General features: G+C 32.1%; 1 protein-coding gene across 5 annotated transcripts in view; it reads right to left on the bottom strand.

The window, feature by feature from the left end:
• Window positions 1-325: 325 nt before the first annotated feature.
• The window catches only part of LOC118195132 (serine/threonine-protein kinase PAK 2-like), a 119205-nt gene continuing 104399 nt past the window's right edge, over window positions 326-15131 (bottom strand). For all 5 annotated transcript variants that reach the window (XM_085817339.1, XM_085817338.1, XM_085817340.1 and 2 more), the window contains 3 exons: window positions 13841-14037; window positions 13570-13707; window positions 326-3285 (listed from right to left, as the gene is read on the bottom strand). In XM_085817339.1, coding sequence (XP_085673465.1) covers window positions 3184-3285; window positions 13570-13707; window positions 13841-14037 — 437 coding nt within the window. In that variant the 3' untranslated portion in view covers window positions 326-3183. The remainder of the gene's footprint in view (window positions 3286-13569; window positions 13708-13840; window positions 14038-15131) is intronic.

Below are 15131 nucleotides of genomic sequence, written 5' to 3'. Positions count from 1 at the left end.
AATTCTTAATGATGAGGTTTTAATTTTTATGTATTTTTGCCTTGCCGGAAAGTGAGAAGTGAATTAATTGAATAAGCTATATATTGAATAAGATAGATACTAATGAAATTCAAGGAAATAAGTTTAAATGAAATGCAGCAAAAAATGTGTATAATTTAATAGGCTGTAATAGGAAGTCATGTGGTGTTCAAATCAGATATTTATTACTTTGCAGCTATAGGCATTGTAAATATTAAGAAATAAATTGGGGCTTCAGTACGAGTACTGACACGATATTTTAGTAGTTCTATTTAAATCTAAAAAATCCACTCTAATGAGTATACAGTCTCTCTCTCTTTGTTTTTATTTCCAAACTGTATAATTTTTATATACATTTTAAAGGTAAAAGAATTCTAACAGAAAATTCAGCTTTATTTTGTCATTTCAACTTTATTTCATAAACTATACATCACATAAAAATGTGTAAGTGCCAAAAGGGGGATTAACTTTAGCACCTATAAAAACAGCAATAAATAACTAAATTCACTCAAGTCTTACACTTTGACAAAGCTCTGTATTAACTGACAAGCAGTAAATATAAATGCATTTAATAGCATAACAATAGTAAAAATGAATGTAAAGAAGTTTTAAATATGAACACAGTTGTGGTATGAGCTCTAATAATTTCATATACTTAAAATGCATGTTGCACATTTTATTAAACAATCATAAAAGTAGAGGCACAGATGCTTCAGGAAAACTGGATTAAAAAATGGTAGCATTTAATATAATAGTAATAAGCAAATAAATTATTGATTGCATAATAAATGTTACAAAAAAAACTATAGCACATAAATACTTTTCAAACAGAAACAGATAAAATTTTAAACTTTTTCTGAATTATTATTTAAATTAGCAGTTAGACATTAAACACTTATATTCAGATTTTAAAATATGGTATCTAATATTTAAAAACATTACGCTGTAATATGACAATGAAAAGTTATTTCATTCTGGGTGATAAGAAACACCTTTTGTTTAAATTATTAGTCCTCCCTTTCTACTTTGATTTGATAACCCTTAAATATTTTTCAACAATTTTATTACTTACCAATAAATAAATAATAAAAGAGCAATCCTGTAAAACAATTTACAACAGATTTTTTTTGAAAAGTAGTGACATAAAACCTCTACTTTTATCTTAAAACACGTGATATGAAATCAACTACAATTTCATCTGAATTCTTGTATAAATACTTAATTGTTTTAACTTTCAGTCATACATTATATCTAAAATAATATCTTTCTAAAGTTGAATTTTGTTTAATTTTAAATGAAGAGTTTATTAAATTTGCTGTATCTATCTATCTATCTTCTTTTTCATCTGCCCCCCCCCCAATTTCACAGATTTTTATGATATCACTGTATGTTTAACAGCTTGGCAAAAGATTAATAAAACTGGGCAAAATTTACACTTTTTAAGCATTGGTTTCAATTAGAAAGGCAAAACCCTTGCATTTGAAATGAATGAATTAAAACTGAATGCTAATTATTAGAAATTTATGTTCACAAGTTTCTATTTTCATTTATTAATAATTTTCTATATTTATTTCAAGAGCAGCATTTTTATTGCATTTACTTCACATAAAAATTACAAATCATTAACATTACTAAAATTTTGTTTTAATTTTTTTAAACTTTTTGCTTTATATTTAAGCATAACATTTGATATACTGATATGATCCACTAAAATTCTTTCCAAATTATATTTCTTTCCAAATAAACACAAACATATACAAAATTTTTCTTTTTAAGTTAGACAAATTCTAAACTTTTGGATATTTATCTGCACTTTAACAACTAGACAACCACAACACAAGGGGGGGGGGAAGGGGAATGAATCTGTTTCACTCATTTATATAATCAATACAACTAAGAGAATCATTAATTGGAAAATGAAAAATAAAGCACAATACAGCATCACAGACAATATATTAAAACTCTGGTCTCATTTCTTATCAACAAATTTACAGTTATAATGTGTAAAAAAAGTTAGCATATATATTAACAAACATATAAGAATGATACACCGTGTAAAGCAATTTTAATGAAGCGGAAACAGTATTTTACAGGCTTAATTTTTTCTTACAAAATCTAAAAGATATTCTGAAACAGTGTTTCAAAAGTTTCCACATTCATATTTTTAAAAATTATTCATAAAAAACAAACCTTCAAATATTATTGCTTTAAACACCTTGGGAAGCATGGTGGAGTTACATGATAACATCTCATGGAAGACAGTAGTTATATTCAGTCTACCATGAAATTTAGACAAGGAAAGAACTGTACTGTTAAAAGCTTTTTAAGAAAGGAAAAGTTATGCATACTGCATTCAACTCTTAAAGAATATGTTCACTAATATAGTATTATCACATGGTCCCAAGATCATGAAGATTCACACTGAAAACTTTAGAATCATCCTTATTTTAATCAATTATTATTTCATAAAAAATTACTTGAAGCTATTTGAATCAGTTTTATTTAATATTACCGTATTAATACTAGAAGCATAATTTTAACTATTTGAATAACATTTTCTGCCTTTTAATTATGAACTATAAAGAATATTATGTTAATTTATATCTAGGTATGTAATTATAAATATAAGGTGTGTAGATACTTTATAATTAAAATTAATTGTTGCATTTTTTACATGTATTTTGTCCAAAAAAAGTCTGAATAGTATATGTTTTCACTAATAAGATTATTACATATTTAAAAAAACAATCATTATAACATAAGAAGTTAAAATTGATGCTCATTTATATTTTTACATGTCCAAAATATCACAATTTTATGACATACTTAAATTTACTCACATCCATTCTCACAGGCACACACTACTTCACATACAAAACATCCTTTATCATACACATGAAATGTAACTACATTAATCTACTTTTCAGTGTCATTTATAAAGTATCTAATCAGACAATGAAACACTGATATCTTAATATCAGATGCTTCTCATGCTAATTAATGCTACTGAAATGTCAAATATCATTTGGGGAACTACATGTGGTGGTTACATATCATTATAAAAATTTCTTCATTCTTCACAGATATAAGATATTGTGCATAGAAATGTATTGAATTCACAGCAATCAAATTCATCCATATGTTTCCGTTTCTGTATTTTTACTACTAAGAATAAGGAACATCTAAATGTCCTTTTAAGGCTTCTTTAGCGGCCACAATAAGAGGATGAAGACTGTTTAATGGTTGAGCAAGTTTCAAGAAAGGATGCTAGAAAGTAAAAACACAATTGTTACAATTTTTAATAAATGCAATGAAACAGAATTATACGAAATTAAACATGACCATGATTAGACACATGCAGGTATTTGTTCTCCCCATTAATCATATTGCAGTAATGATTATATATTGATAAAAAATAAAACTTTTTATATTTATTTTTTAAGTCAACAGAACTCAAATTTCAAACAATAAAATACTCACTACATCTTAAAAATTTGAAGGTGCACAGTTAATTGCATTTATGTGCAAAATTTGAAATCATATTCATAAATAATTTACTGATATCAATCTAATACGCCTATTAATGACTTACATTCAAGAATTTCAGGAAGACGTTTAGGAGCAGTTACAAAACAAATGCTCCTTTTTTACCAACTAGTAAAGTAACTACAACCTTTTTTAGTAACTAACTTGGAGGCCCAAATTTTGAATTTTATAATGAATTTTTGATTAACAAAATCAATGGTTTGAAAGAGAGCAGTGGCAACATTGTACGGAATAAAACATTTCCATCTCCAGCGCGTGAAATCGGAAAATCTACATATATGCTGCTTTTAAATATTTTGTGATTTGGCTTTGAACAGAATATTATGTGGCGTAAGTGTGAAGAATGCAATATTAATAAATTTAACATACAAAACTTTAATAATAAAAAGACAGAAAAAGTTTTGCAAGCCATCTTACTAAGAAAACTCAATATTGATATGACGAAAAAAGTAATGACTGAAAAAAAAATAGAGAAAGGTATGACAACACTTAACCCCTTCGAGCCGGGTAGCGAAAACGCGCGTTTATCGCGGAGGCCGGCAGTGTCTTCCGCGAGCGTCTCTCCAGGGCCTTTTTTGCTACTAAGCCTAAATCCATGAAATTTCCGAAGTATCAACGCATTGTTTAATAATGCTCTATAGAGTATTTAAACAGCTTATGCTTTATAGATATTTTTATATATATACTTTAATTACCTTATTTCTTGTTTAAATGCATATTTTACACATTTTATTTTAATTACTCACCATTTTATGACTTTTAACATTATAATCTGAAAACTAAATATATTACTTAAAATTCTCTTTTCGTATGAAAATTTTTAAAACAGGGATCTACACACAGTCCTACGTTACATTCCTTGAACTCGTAATAACTCATTTGCCGTTTTGGAGGATTTTCCCGGGAATGTGAACAAACGAAGCATCGTCGTCTCATTTTCTTATCAGTCTCTTCTGAACAAAGTTTTGGAAAATGTCTTTCAGTTAATCTTTCAGAATCAATATCAGAATATCAGTATTTCAGAATCAATATCTGAAATATTTTGCATCATTTCTGCTATTTCCTGCCTGTTAAACATTTTCGACGCTTCGACATTGAAACGGTAAAAACAGAAAGAATTCACGTCTAACAAGATCTAATTATTTTCTAAAAACTGAACTGTAAACGGAAATACTCAACGCTTTAGCGCATATAAAACTTCTACTTACAATAAACAACTACCATGTGCGAATAAAGTGCGATTTAAAGAGACATCATAAATCACGCCATTCGGAAACATTTAGTTCCCCGTTTGTTTATATAATCAAAAACACGTGTATGTGAGTTATGCTTCTCTCATTTCAAGTAGAAGGTCTAATGCACATGTATCTGAAACCATATGGACATACAGTGCCATCTTGTGGCAGAAATTATAGTTTGAAAAACGTTCCAAGGTACTGGCACAAATACGTGACAGTCGTATAGAGAATGCAACAATGCTCTGGTAGGCCTGCGTGTCGGCCGGTAGATAAGTGTGTTCGTTGCTGGCACGTATACGTGACAGTCGGCGTGAAGGGGTTAATACTTTGTTTTGGGAATTCTAAACATGTGGTGCTTACTTTTTTTTTTTTTTTTTTTTTTTTTTAAATTTTACTGTTGAATTGTATATGCCATAAGTACCAAGAAAATGATACTTGGTAACAAAGCTAAAAAGACAAAAATGAATGGGTTAGCAGGAGTGAATGCAACAGCAGACTGGCAAATTGCAGGCTCAATGAGAACATTGAAAAACCTTAACAAAAAACCTTTTGGGCAACCATTAAAATTTAAACCCTTTCAAATTTTTATTGCTAATTATTACTTTAGGACATTTGCTTTTTTTTTTTTTTTTTTTTTTTTTTTTTTTTCTTTCTTTCTTTCTTTAAATTGATATCTTCTTTCCTTAATTAAATTTCACTTGAGTTATAACAAACCTTAAACTATTGTGTTAAGAACTGTTTCTACAGTATTCTAATACTTAGCTTACATATTAAAAACCATTATCAAATTATTACAAGACATTACTGATAACAAAAATATCTTTTTTTTTTTTTTAAATACTTAAAAACCTTTAAAGAACAATCTATTTCCATTAATTTCAAAATTTATTCCTTTTACCAATTATGTTAAAGTAAAATAACAACTACTCTCATTTAATAATAATACACAATGATATAAAAATATAAAAAGAAAAACAAAAATGGTGATGAGTATTTCAATCCATTACTTCTAGCAGTTATGACCCAAGTGTCTGTAAAGAACGCTGAAATGTTCTTGGTTTAAAAATCTAGAACTAAGGAAACAGACTCCTCAATAGTTTACAGCTTCAAAAAGGCACTGCAAAAGTTTACAGCTTCAAAGAGGCACTGCAAAAAGTATTGATGGGAAATTATCACAGCTTTTCCAGGACCAGACACTTTAATCCACTCAGACAAATCATTCTCATAGCACAGATATAATCTACGAGCTCCTAGATGGGATAAAATGGATTCAAACCAATCCATTAACTCATGATGACATTTATTTAGAAGTCACACAGCAATCTCCAGATGACCTGCATCTACTCAACCAATAGTCTTCTATAATGCATTGCCATCAAGAAATGCTAGTGACCACTATTGCAAATAAATTCCTTCTGTGGTATGGGGCTGCACTGAGCAGAGCACAGAATTCATAATGACTTTTCTCCACTATATGTAGGCCCGCAGATGCCACCAAGGCAAAATCAAAAATCTTAGCACATCCACGAAACAAGTTGCTGGCAAAAAGGGCAGACTGCCTCCTAAAGGAAGGTGAGAGCATTCACTTTAAATTTTTTTATCTTTTTTAAAAAATCAAACCATAGTTAAATTAAAAAACTGTGCAACTTCTGAAGAAATCCTGAAATGTAATATAATATGCAAGTGTGCTGCAACCCTCCTGAATGATAACAATCAGTCTTATGGTTAGCGCAGCACACCCAACACAGATTAAAACAAAAATACAGTTAAAAACATCTTAATTTCTAGTTCCAGTGTCCACTACAGAATAAAACTTTCCTCTTAAGTCTTAGGACAATATTTGCTTTATCAACTAATATATTTTCCTATTTAATAACAAAGTCATCCAAGCTCAACTTTCTCTGAAATATTTATCAGCTCTTTTCTGAAATCCTTTAAAGGAATAAAATCCTTAAACCATTAACATATCTCTTGACTCTTTGTATATCACATAAAAATCTGATTTCTTCATCATATTCCATACACATATTCAAATTAATTAGGGGAAACGCATTTATGATTGCTCAATGACTCCTTGTCAACTATTAATTCCACAGCACCCTAAAATTAAATCTATCCAACTCTTCCCAGCTGAAGATACAAAAGTAGGCAACAAATTGAAGTCTTTATAGAGAATCAAATTATTCTGTAAACTGAAATCAAAAGTTAAAATTTCCCTTGTTTTTAATACTCCTGACTCCACAGTTAAAATCTCCCAATACAAGAAAATTATTACAGTACAAAGTTTGAGATCCGGACGTCTAATATCCGGAATGATCTAATATACGAACCTCAAAGCCAACAACAACCATTTTTTTAAAGGATGTTTTTTCTGCGGATGGGGGGGGGTGCTTTACATATGAGTATTTAATTTTTCACCCCCATAGTAAAACATATGAATGGTCCCGATTCTTAAATTCACTTCGCTACTAAATAAAGTACCTAGCAGTAAATAGCAGGTTGATTTTACCCCTGCTAATAATCCCTGACGCCAACCTGGCAAATCATTATTTATTGTATATGAACACATGATAACTTGAGTAATGACTCATGCAGGCAATGCCTAAACATCTTTTTATATTAGTAATTGAATAACAAAGAGTGTAGTAACCTTTTACATTGACATTATGCTTGGCAATGATTACAGATTTAAGTTTAATGTGCTAAGAAGTGTTGACTAAGAAAAATTTAACAACAATTTCTTTCCATTTGCTAAAAATAAAAAGATTTTATTAATGATACTCATAGGCCAAAAGATTACATTTAGTGCTATTTGAATTAATAACTAATTTATTATTCACATAAACTCAGAACCGGCGACAAAGCTCATATGACCGCACCGGGTGGCAGAATTTAGTGAAGACAAAACTTTTGGAATTTAGAGAACCACCGAGCAACAAAATTAAGAGATGACAAAATTTTTTAGAATTACAGGAAAGCACTACGGACCCAAAATTTAGAACTTAGGGAGGCACTTGGGAGCAAAATATAGGATCCGCAGAGACTGAATGAGGCGGTAAGATATCCAGCGGCTGCCCTCGATAAACCTTAAATACATGTGGAAATTTATTCATTCAGGATTCAGATAAGCCTATTAAGCATGTGCAAGAAATAGACATAAGTATAATAAATAACTAAACTAATATAATTCAGGGGTTCTAAGAAAAAAAAGCCCACAGGAATAATGCTCATAGAATAGTGCTCACAGGAAAATCCTGCGTGAAGATACGTGTCATGATAATGCTTAATAATTAAACGCGTAATATTGTGATTCTTAGGTAAAATCATAGGATGTTTCTGATTATTTGAAACTGCAGAGTTTCTGAGCCTTCCGCCTACACGCATTACTCCCGCAGAATCCAAGAAAGGACTTAAAGACAGTAATTTACTTGATGTCTTCAAGGGTTTACCAGATTCTAAACAGAATAATTCTTCTGGAAATTCGGCTCTTTGCACAATCCTAACAATCATAGAAGTAACTTCACAGAATTCTTCAGTAGATAAATAACCCTTTATATGCTCTGTAGGTAACTTGCTACAATTATTTCTAAATCTTAAACACCACGCTAAAACCCGACATAACTTTAACCATGACGAAAATCTTGAAAACACACTAGGCTCTTCAAATTTGGAAGCATTTGAACTGAAACTCTTTTTCAATTCCTTCAACATAACTTCACCCTCTAATTCTACACTTGAATTTTGCTGTACATGAATTAGGGATTCGTTTAACCACTGCGGTCCCTTCATCCATAACTCACATTGTAGGAATTCTGATGGAATAAAACCTCTGGTCCCACAGTCTGCAGGATTTTCTTTCCCAGCAACATAATTCCATTGAATACCTGGAACAGCTTCCTGGATTTTTGCAACTCGATTTGCCACAAAAGGTAGCCAACGGCGAGGTTCGGACGAGACCCATGCCAATGTAACCCGCGAGTCGGTCCATGCGTAAATATTGTTAATAGGCAGTTCTATGCATGATAATACTGCACGTAAGAGGTTGGTTAAAAGTAACGCAGCACACAACTCTAGTCTTGGAAGAGACTTTGTTTTTTAAGGGCGCTACTCTGGTTTTCGATGTCAGAAGGCTGACTTTGACTGACGAATCAAGGTCGATTGTACGGAGATAGATGACTGCACAATAAGCCTTTTCTGAAGCGTCGCAGAAAGCATGGATTTCTATAACTACTGCCTTCAGACTCAAGACATACCTCGAAAATTGTAAGCTTGAAAGTAAGGGCAATTCTAGATAGAAACGCTTCCATTTCCTACTTAATCTCTTATCAACGAGTTCATCCCAACCCAGCTGTAAGTTCCATAACTCTTGTAATAATATTTTCGCGTATATTATTGTTGGCGCTAACCATCCCATTGGATCAAAGATTTTGGCTACTTCTGACAAAATAGTCCTCTTAGTAAACTCTTTATCACTTATGCATACCGAAAAATGAAACGTATCACTAGAGTTGTTCCAATTAATTCCCAATACTTTTACTTTCTTGTCACTATTTATTTCAAGAGAAATACTGGATTCTCGTAAGCACTGGGGAATTTTCTCTAAAATAGCTGAACTGTTTGAAATCCACTTCCTTAAGCGAAATCCACCCCTTTTCATCATTTCATTCAACTGCTGAACTAGAACATTCGCTTCCTCTTCACTTTGTGCCCCTGAAAGCAAATCATCAACATAAAAATCACGAAGGGCAATTTTTGATGCTAAAGGAAATCTCACTTGTTCATCTAATGCAAGTTGTTTCATTACTCTAGTAGACAAATATGGTGCACAGGCAGTCCCATATGTAACTGTCACTAATCTAAATGTACTCAAGGGCTCACTAGGACTATCCCTCCAAAGCATTCGTTGCCAATTTGTATCTTCTGGGTGGACACGAATTTGTCTGAACATCTTCTCTACATCGGCACATACTGCAATTTTGTGAGTTCTAAACCGTAGAAGAATTGGAAACAGCTCTTGCTGAACTCTTGGCCCAACCATCAAAATATCATTCAATGAAAGACCCGATGTCGTTTTAGCTGAAGCATCGAAAACAACTCTCAGTTTAGTCGTAGTACTTGATTCCTTTAATACGGCATGATGAGGCATGTAATACGTAGAGTCAATAAGAATCTCTCCCTCAGGCACTCCCTCCATATGTCTCAGCTCAAGGTATTCCCTCATGAAATCCTTATACTGTTCATATATCTGAGGCCTTTTTAGAAGTGAATTTTCTAAAGATTGGAATCTACACATAGCTAATTGTCCGGAATCTCCAAGCTGAGAAGGCGGAGAGTGAAACGGTAATTTCACAGTATATACCCCACTTTCCTCTCTCGTATATGTAGATTTGAAATAATCTTCACGTGCTCTCTCTGATTTAGTAAGCATGTCAAACGTAGGTACAGCATCCGATTTCCAAAAGTCAGACAGCATCTGATCAGTTTCCACTTGTATATTATTAACATAGATAGTAGGATTAATTTCTGTTGAATTATTCACACTACCTGAAATAATCCATCCTAGTTCAGAACGAGAAGCTACCGGTTTACCTTCTTCGCATTTAATTATTTCTCCCTTTAAAAGAGGTAAGGCAATATCTACGCCTAAAAGTATATCAACAGGCCCACTTTTGTAAAATGTTGGATCTGCTAACATTAAATCATTATATTCCTCAACGTACTTCTTATCCAATGTAAAATGCGGCAAAGTTCCAATAATTCTATTGATGATAAATACTGGTGTTTTAAATGACACTTTCGCCGGAAAATGCGGAACGAAGTTTATTTCCGTAATCCCATTAGTTTTCGTATCCAAAGACACTAAACATGAAATAAAAACTTTGGCATTTCTTCTTGCTGTACACAATCTTCTGAAATCAGGCTTGCTTGACTGCCAGGGTCAAGGAGGGCTCTACACAATTGGTATTCACCCAATGAATCTAACACTTTAATAACAGCCGTACATAATAAAACTTCACTCTGAAAATTAAAGTCTGAAACACAAGATTTAATTACTGGACTAGAACTTGCGATATTCTCTCCTGACCCAGCCGATTGAGCGCGAGGTTCTGGCCCAGGGAAAAATGGCTTAGCTGTCACTGATAATTCATTCGAACTGTTCGAAACTCCTTTAAGTGCCTTTGGTTCATTTTGAACCTTTCGAAATGCAGTAGTGTGTGATGATTTTTAAAGCACTTTTTACATTTATGTGTACTTCTACACTCGAAAGCTTTATGGTTTGAAACCAAACAATTAAAACAAACATTATTTCTCTTGACAAAATTAACGCGTTCCTGAACATTCAGATTTAAAAACTTATTACATTTAAAAACTGAATGACCGGCCTTACAATACGTACACTGCACGCGAATCTCTGAAGCCAATGAAGTTAATTTGTCTTTTGTAACTTGTTTTTTAACACCTTGCGTTTTACCTGCTTGCAAGGTTCTGGCATGAGATTTCAAGAACTCTAGCAGATTATTAAGTGTTGGTATTTCCTCACTCTGTAATGTTCTTTCCCACCATCCTCTCGTCGAAGAATCCAATTTAAACTGTACTATTAACATTAAAATAGTATCCGCGAATTGCTCCACTTTGAATCCTAGATTTTCAAACGAACATACACACTCTCTTACAGTGTCTACTAACGCTAATATCTGACTAGGAATTTCAGATTGTAAATTTGATAAATACAAGATTTTCTTTAATAACGATGAAAGTAATTCTCTCTTATGTGAAAATCTTTGACACAATAAATGCCACGCTATTTCGAAATTCCTGTCACAAATAGTTAAAGCTTGAACAATCCGCAGAGCATCTCCTTTTAAAGAACACTTTAAATATTGTAGCTTTTGTGCACCTGATAAACAGTCATTATCCACTATCGCCGTTTTAAATAAATCAGAAAATGATAACCATTCTTCAGTACTGCCACTAAATACAGGAAGAGTTAGCTTAGGTAAGCGTATACTCGCTATTTCACAAGATTTAGTTTCCACACTAATATCTTTAACATTCTTAACTCTGGTTAGCATTAAAATTAACTCATCAACAGTATCTTGTATGACCTGTTGTTCTTCTATAAATACATCAATATCTTTTTCTTCACACACTACATATATGTTACTAAAAATATCCGAAAGTTCGGTCATTAAGTCATTTAATCTAGATTTAAAAAGTTCTAACTGATCAACATCAGCAGAATCGTAAGTCACGGTAATTTTCTCTTTCAGTTTACTTAACTTAGCTTTAGCTACACGCTTTTTAGTCTTAAGCGTTGTAAATTCCATTATTTAATAAGAAAGATAAAAAAACACACTGACTCACCAAATTTACTGTGACTCCGTAGCCGACGGACCATAAAACATGTACATTCCGTTGTTTAAATATAGTGGACTGTAAATTAACTTGATATTACTTCAGTATAGAACTCAAAAAACCTCAGACTCCTAACGTTGACCGAAACTTCTTTATTGACTTTCAAATAGTAAGTTAGGCGAAGAGGAACGGCGAAGACCACACAAACTCCGACTTCAGTGGCGGCTTACCAACACAAACTCAGAAAAACCTCCGCTTAGTTGAAACTCCAGTAATTCACAGCAACCTCGAAGCTCTAACTGCGAGCTTTAAAAACCTAACAAATTTGCGTCTGCGCCGCTCCTCGGTACAAAGAAAGAAATACAATTTGCATAACATCGAACAACTATATAAGACCAGAGAGAGCTCCTACTTGCAGTTGTTTAGTTATTGTGGTGACCAGAAAAATGCCCACAGGCAAAATGCTTACAAAATAATGCTCGCATTATTCTGTGAGCATTTTCCCTGTGGGCATTTTTTCGGTCACCATTGGCAGTTACAAGAAAAAAAAAAAAAAAATTCTTGCAAGGGCAGTGGTATAAAATATTACAGTACATGCAAAATTTTACTAGAGATTTCATTATTTTATATGCGGCCCCAGAAAAGGTTAATGTGAGCATTTGTCCATGTGAGCAAAAATTAACTATTGACAGTAACAGGAAAAAAAAAATTCATACAAGGGCAGTGGTATAAAATATTACAGTATATGTGCAAAATTTTACTAGTTTTCATATGCCGCCCTAGAAAAGGTTAATGCGAGCATTTGCCCATGGGGCTTATTTCTATGTGGGCTTTTTTCCTGTGAGCATTTTTCTGGTCACCTAATTCAGGCTTAATTGTCTCAGAGTGAGATAAAAGTGCCTTTTGTCGCCCATCTCATGCCAGGTTAAAAATTATAATTTACTGATTCCTAGGAACTGTAGCTAATATAGCAGATTCTGCTGTTCCTTAACTTTCTGATTTGATCCAGCTTATTATTTTTTCAGGCTGTTATTACAGCAATTTTATGAAAATTAAAGTTTGAACTTTCAATTATGTCAAAAAGAATTTCTAACTTTGCAAGCTACAAGGAGAAAGCATGTTTTGATGTCCATTAGAAAGTCAAATTGCTGCAAAAAATGCATAAACGTATACCCGTCTCAAAATGATCTGAAGAGTATGACAACTTAAGAAAACAGAAAAGGGAATTTTTTTGGATTCCGACACCTCGCAATTTGTAACAGAAAGATTATTCATTATGCTAAAAGTGATGATATGACAAAGTAATGATTGAATAGACATTATTGACACTAGTGTCATAATTACAGCACTTTTTCAAAAAAAAAAAAAAAGTATATTTAAATTAAATATACACTTCTACTCCCAGTCTTACCTTAAGAAGGGAAGATGCGGAATACCTTTTATCAACATCTACTTCTAGGCACTTATCAAGAAAATCCTGAAAAGTAGCAGACAGTTTTTCTTTATCTTTAATGTCAGGCCTGCCATTTGTGGCAATCAGGTATAAGGCCTGAAAAAAATTTCAATAATTATGAAATGAAATGTTGAACAACATTTTTTTAAGTCTTCAAATATCTTTGAAATTAATTATTAATGCAAACTAAATTTAATTAAATATTAAAAAGTAAGAAATTAGTACTCACTCGTAGTGGATTTTCATTCAAATAAGGAGGCTCGCCTTCTATCATTTCAATCGCCATAATACCCAAAGACCATATATCCACTTTTGGCCCATACTGTTTCTTGGTAACAACCTCTGGAGCCATCCAGTATGGAGTGCCCACCATGGTGTTCCGCTTACTTTGTTCAGGTGATATTTGGGCACAGAAACCAAAATCCGCTTTAAAAAAAATGACCACAATTTGTTTTCAAATTGTAAAACAGACAAAACAGATAGTAAACACTTTCATACATATTATAATTTCTCTTTAACAGGATGTAGTTCAAGGAATGTTGCAGTTATATATGCACAATTAAATCAGTGACCAATACTTAAAGCATTAGTTGAAAAAAAGTAAAATTAGTTTAATATCATATTCCTTTTCTTACTATAAGCTTACATAAATACTCTAATTTCTTTTTGTACAGAAAAGAAAAATCTCTTAGTATGTTGAACCCCAGAAAATATATTTTACTATGCTACCTAAAAATAAACATATTATAAAACAATAAAGACTTACCTTAATCTTAAAATGAAGCAGAAGCTATACAGCAGAAAGTAAACTTTAATTAAAAATATAAATTACACTTTTGAGAAAAACTGTAAAATGGATGCCTGCTTTTCTTTATTATGCCTACATTTTTCAGCCAGCTATTTGATTTGAAATAAACATTTCAATTTATTTTTGAAGGAAGGATCAATCTGAATAAATGCTTCCAGAGTTTTTATAGAGTCCATTATGGCTTGATAAATAGGTCTCTTATTCTTTGATATGACTTGTTCTCTTTGGTGTGCATGAATTTAGCATGATGAAAGCAACTACTAATTATGTTTTCTTTGACAGCATCCCATGCGTGCATATAGATCATTCATAGCAGTCAGCAGAGTAATGACATAGTTTTCACCATAATCTAAAGAAAAATTATTTGTTTAAGAGTCTCTTATGATAATTTGTTTTAAGATTCTGGATAATTCTTTGATTCATTGGTTGTAGCTTCACAGTTGTTTTTAGCTGTGTTAGCTGTATGGAACTCACAACTGGAAGGCTATTGTAGCAGGTTGTGTTATCCACAAATATGAGAACTTTATGTTTTCCCTTCAAAAAACTGCTTATCTATTCCTTTTAACCAGTTACTGAAGATTTCTCGTGTCATCCATGCTTTTGTATTGGATACATAATCAACTGGCAGTGTGTGAATTCCTTTAAAACACAATGGATTCTTGGACTTTCCAATCACTAATAATTTATGCTTTTTGATCCATATTAGCACAAA

This window comes from Stegodyphus dumicola, chromosome 5, assembly GCF_044657685.1.
Source record: "Stegodyphus dumicola isolate Sdum_Otavi_A_Nest chromosome 5, ASM4465768v1".
Taxonomy (NCBI): domain Eukaryota; kingdom Metazoa; phylum Arthropoda; class Arachnida; order Araneae; family Eresidae; genus Stegodyphus; species Stegodyphus dumicola.
The sequence above is the reverse complement of the archived record's forward strand: the minus strand, read 5'-3'. Positions and strand labels throughout refer to the sequence as shown.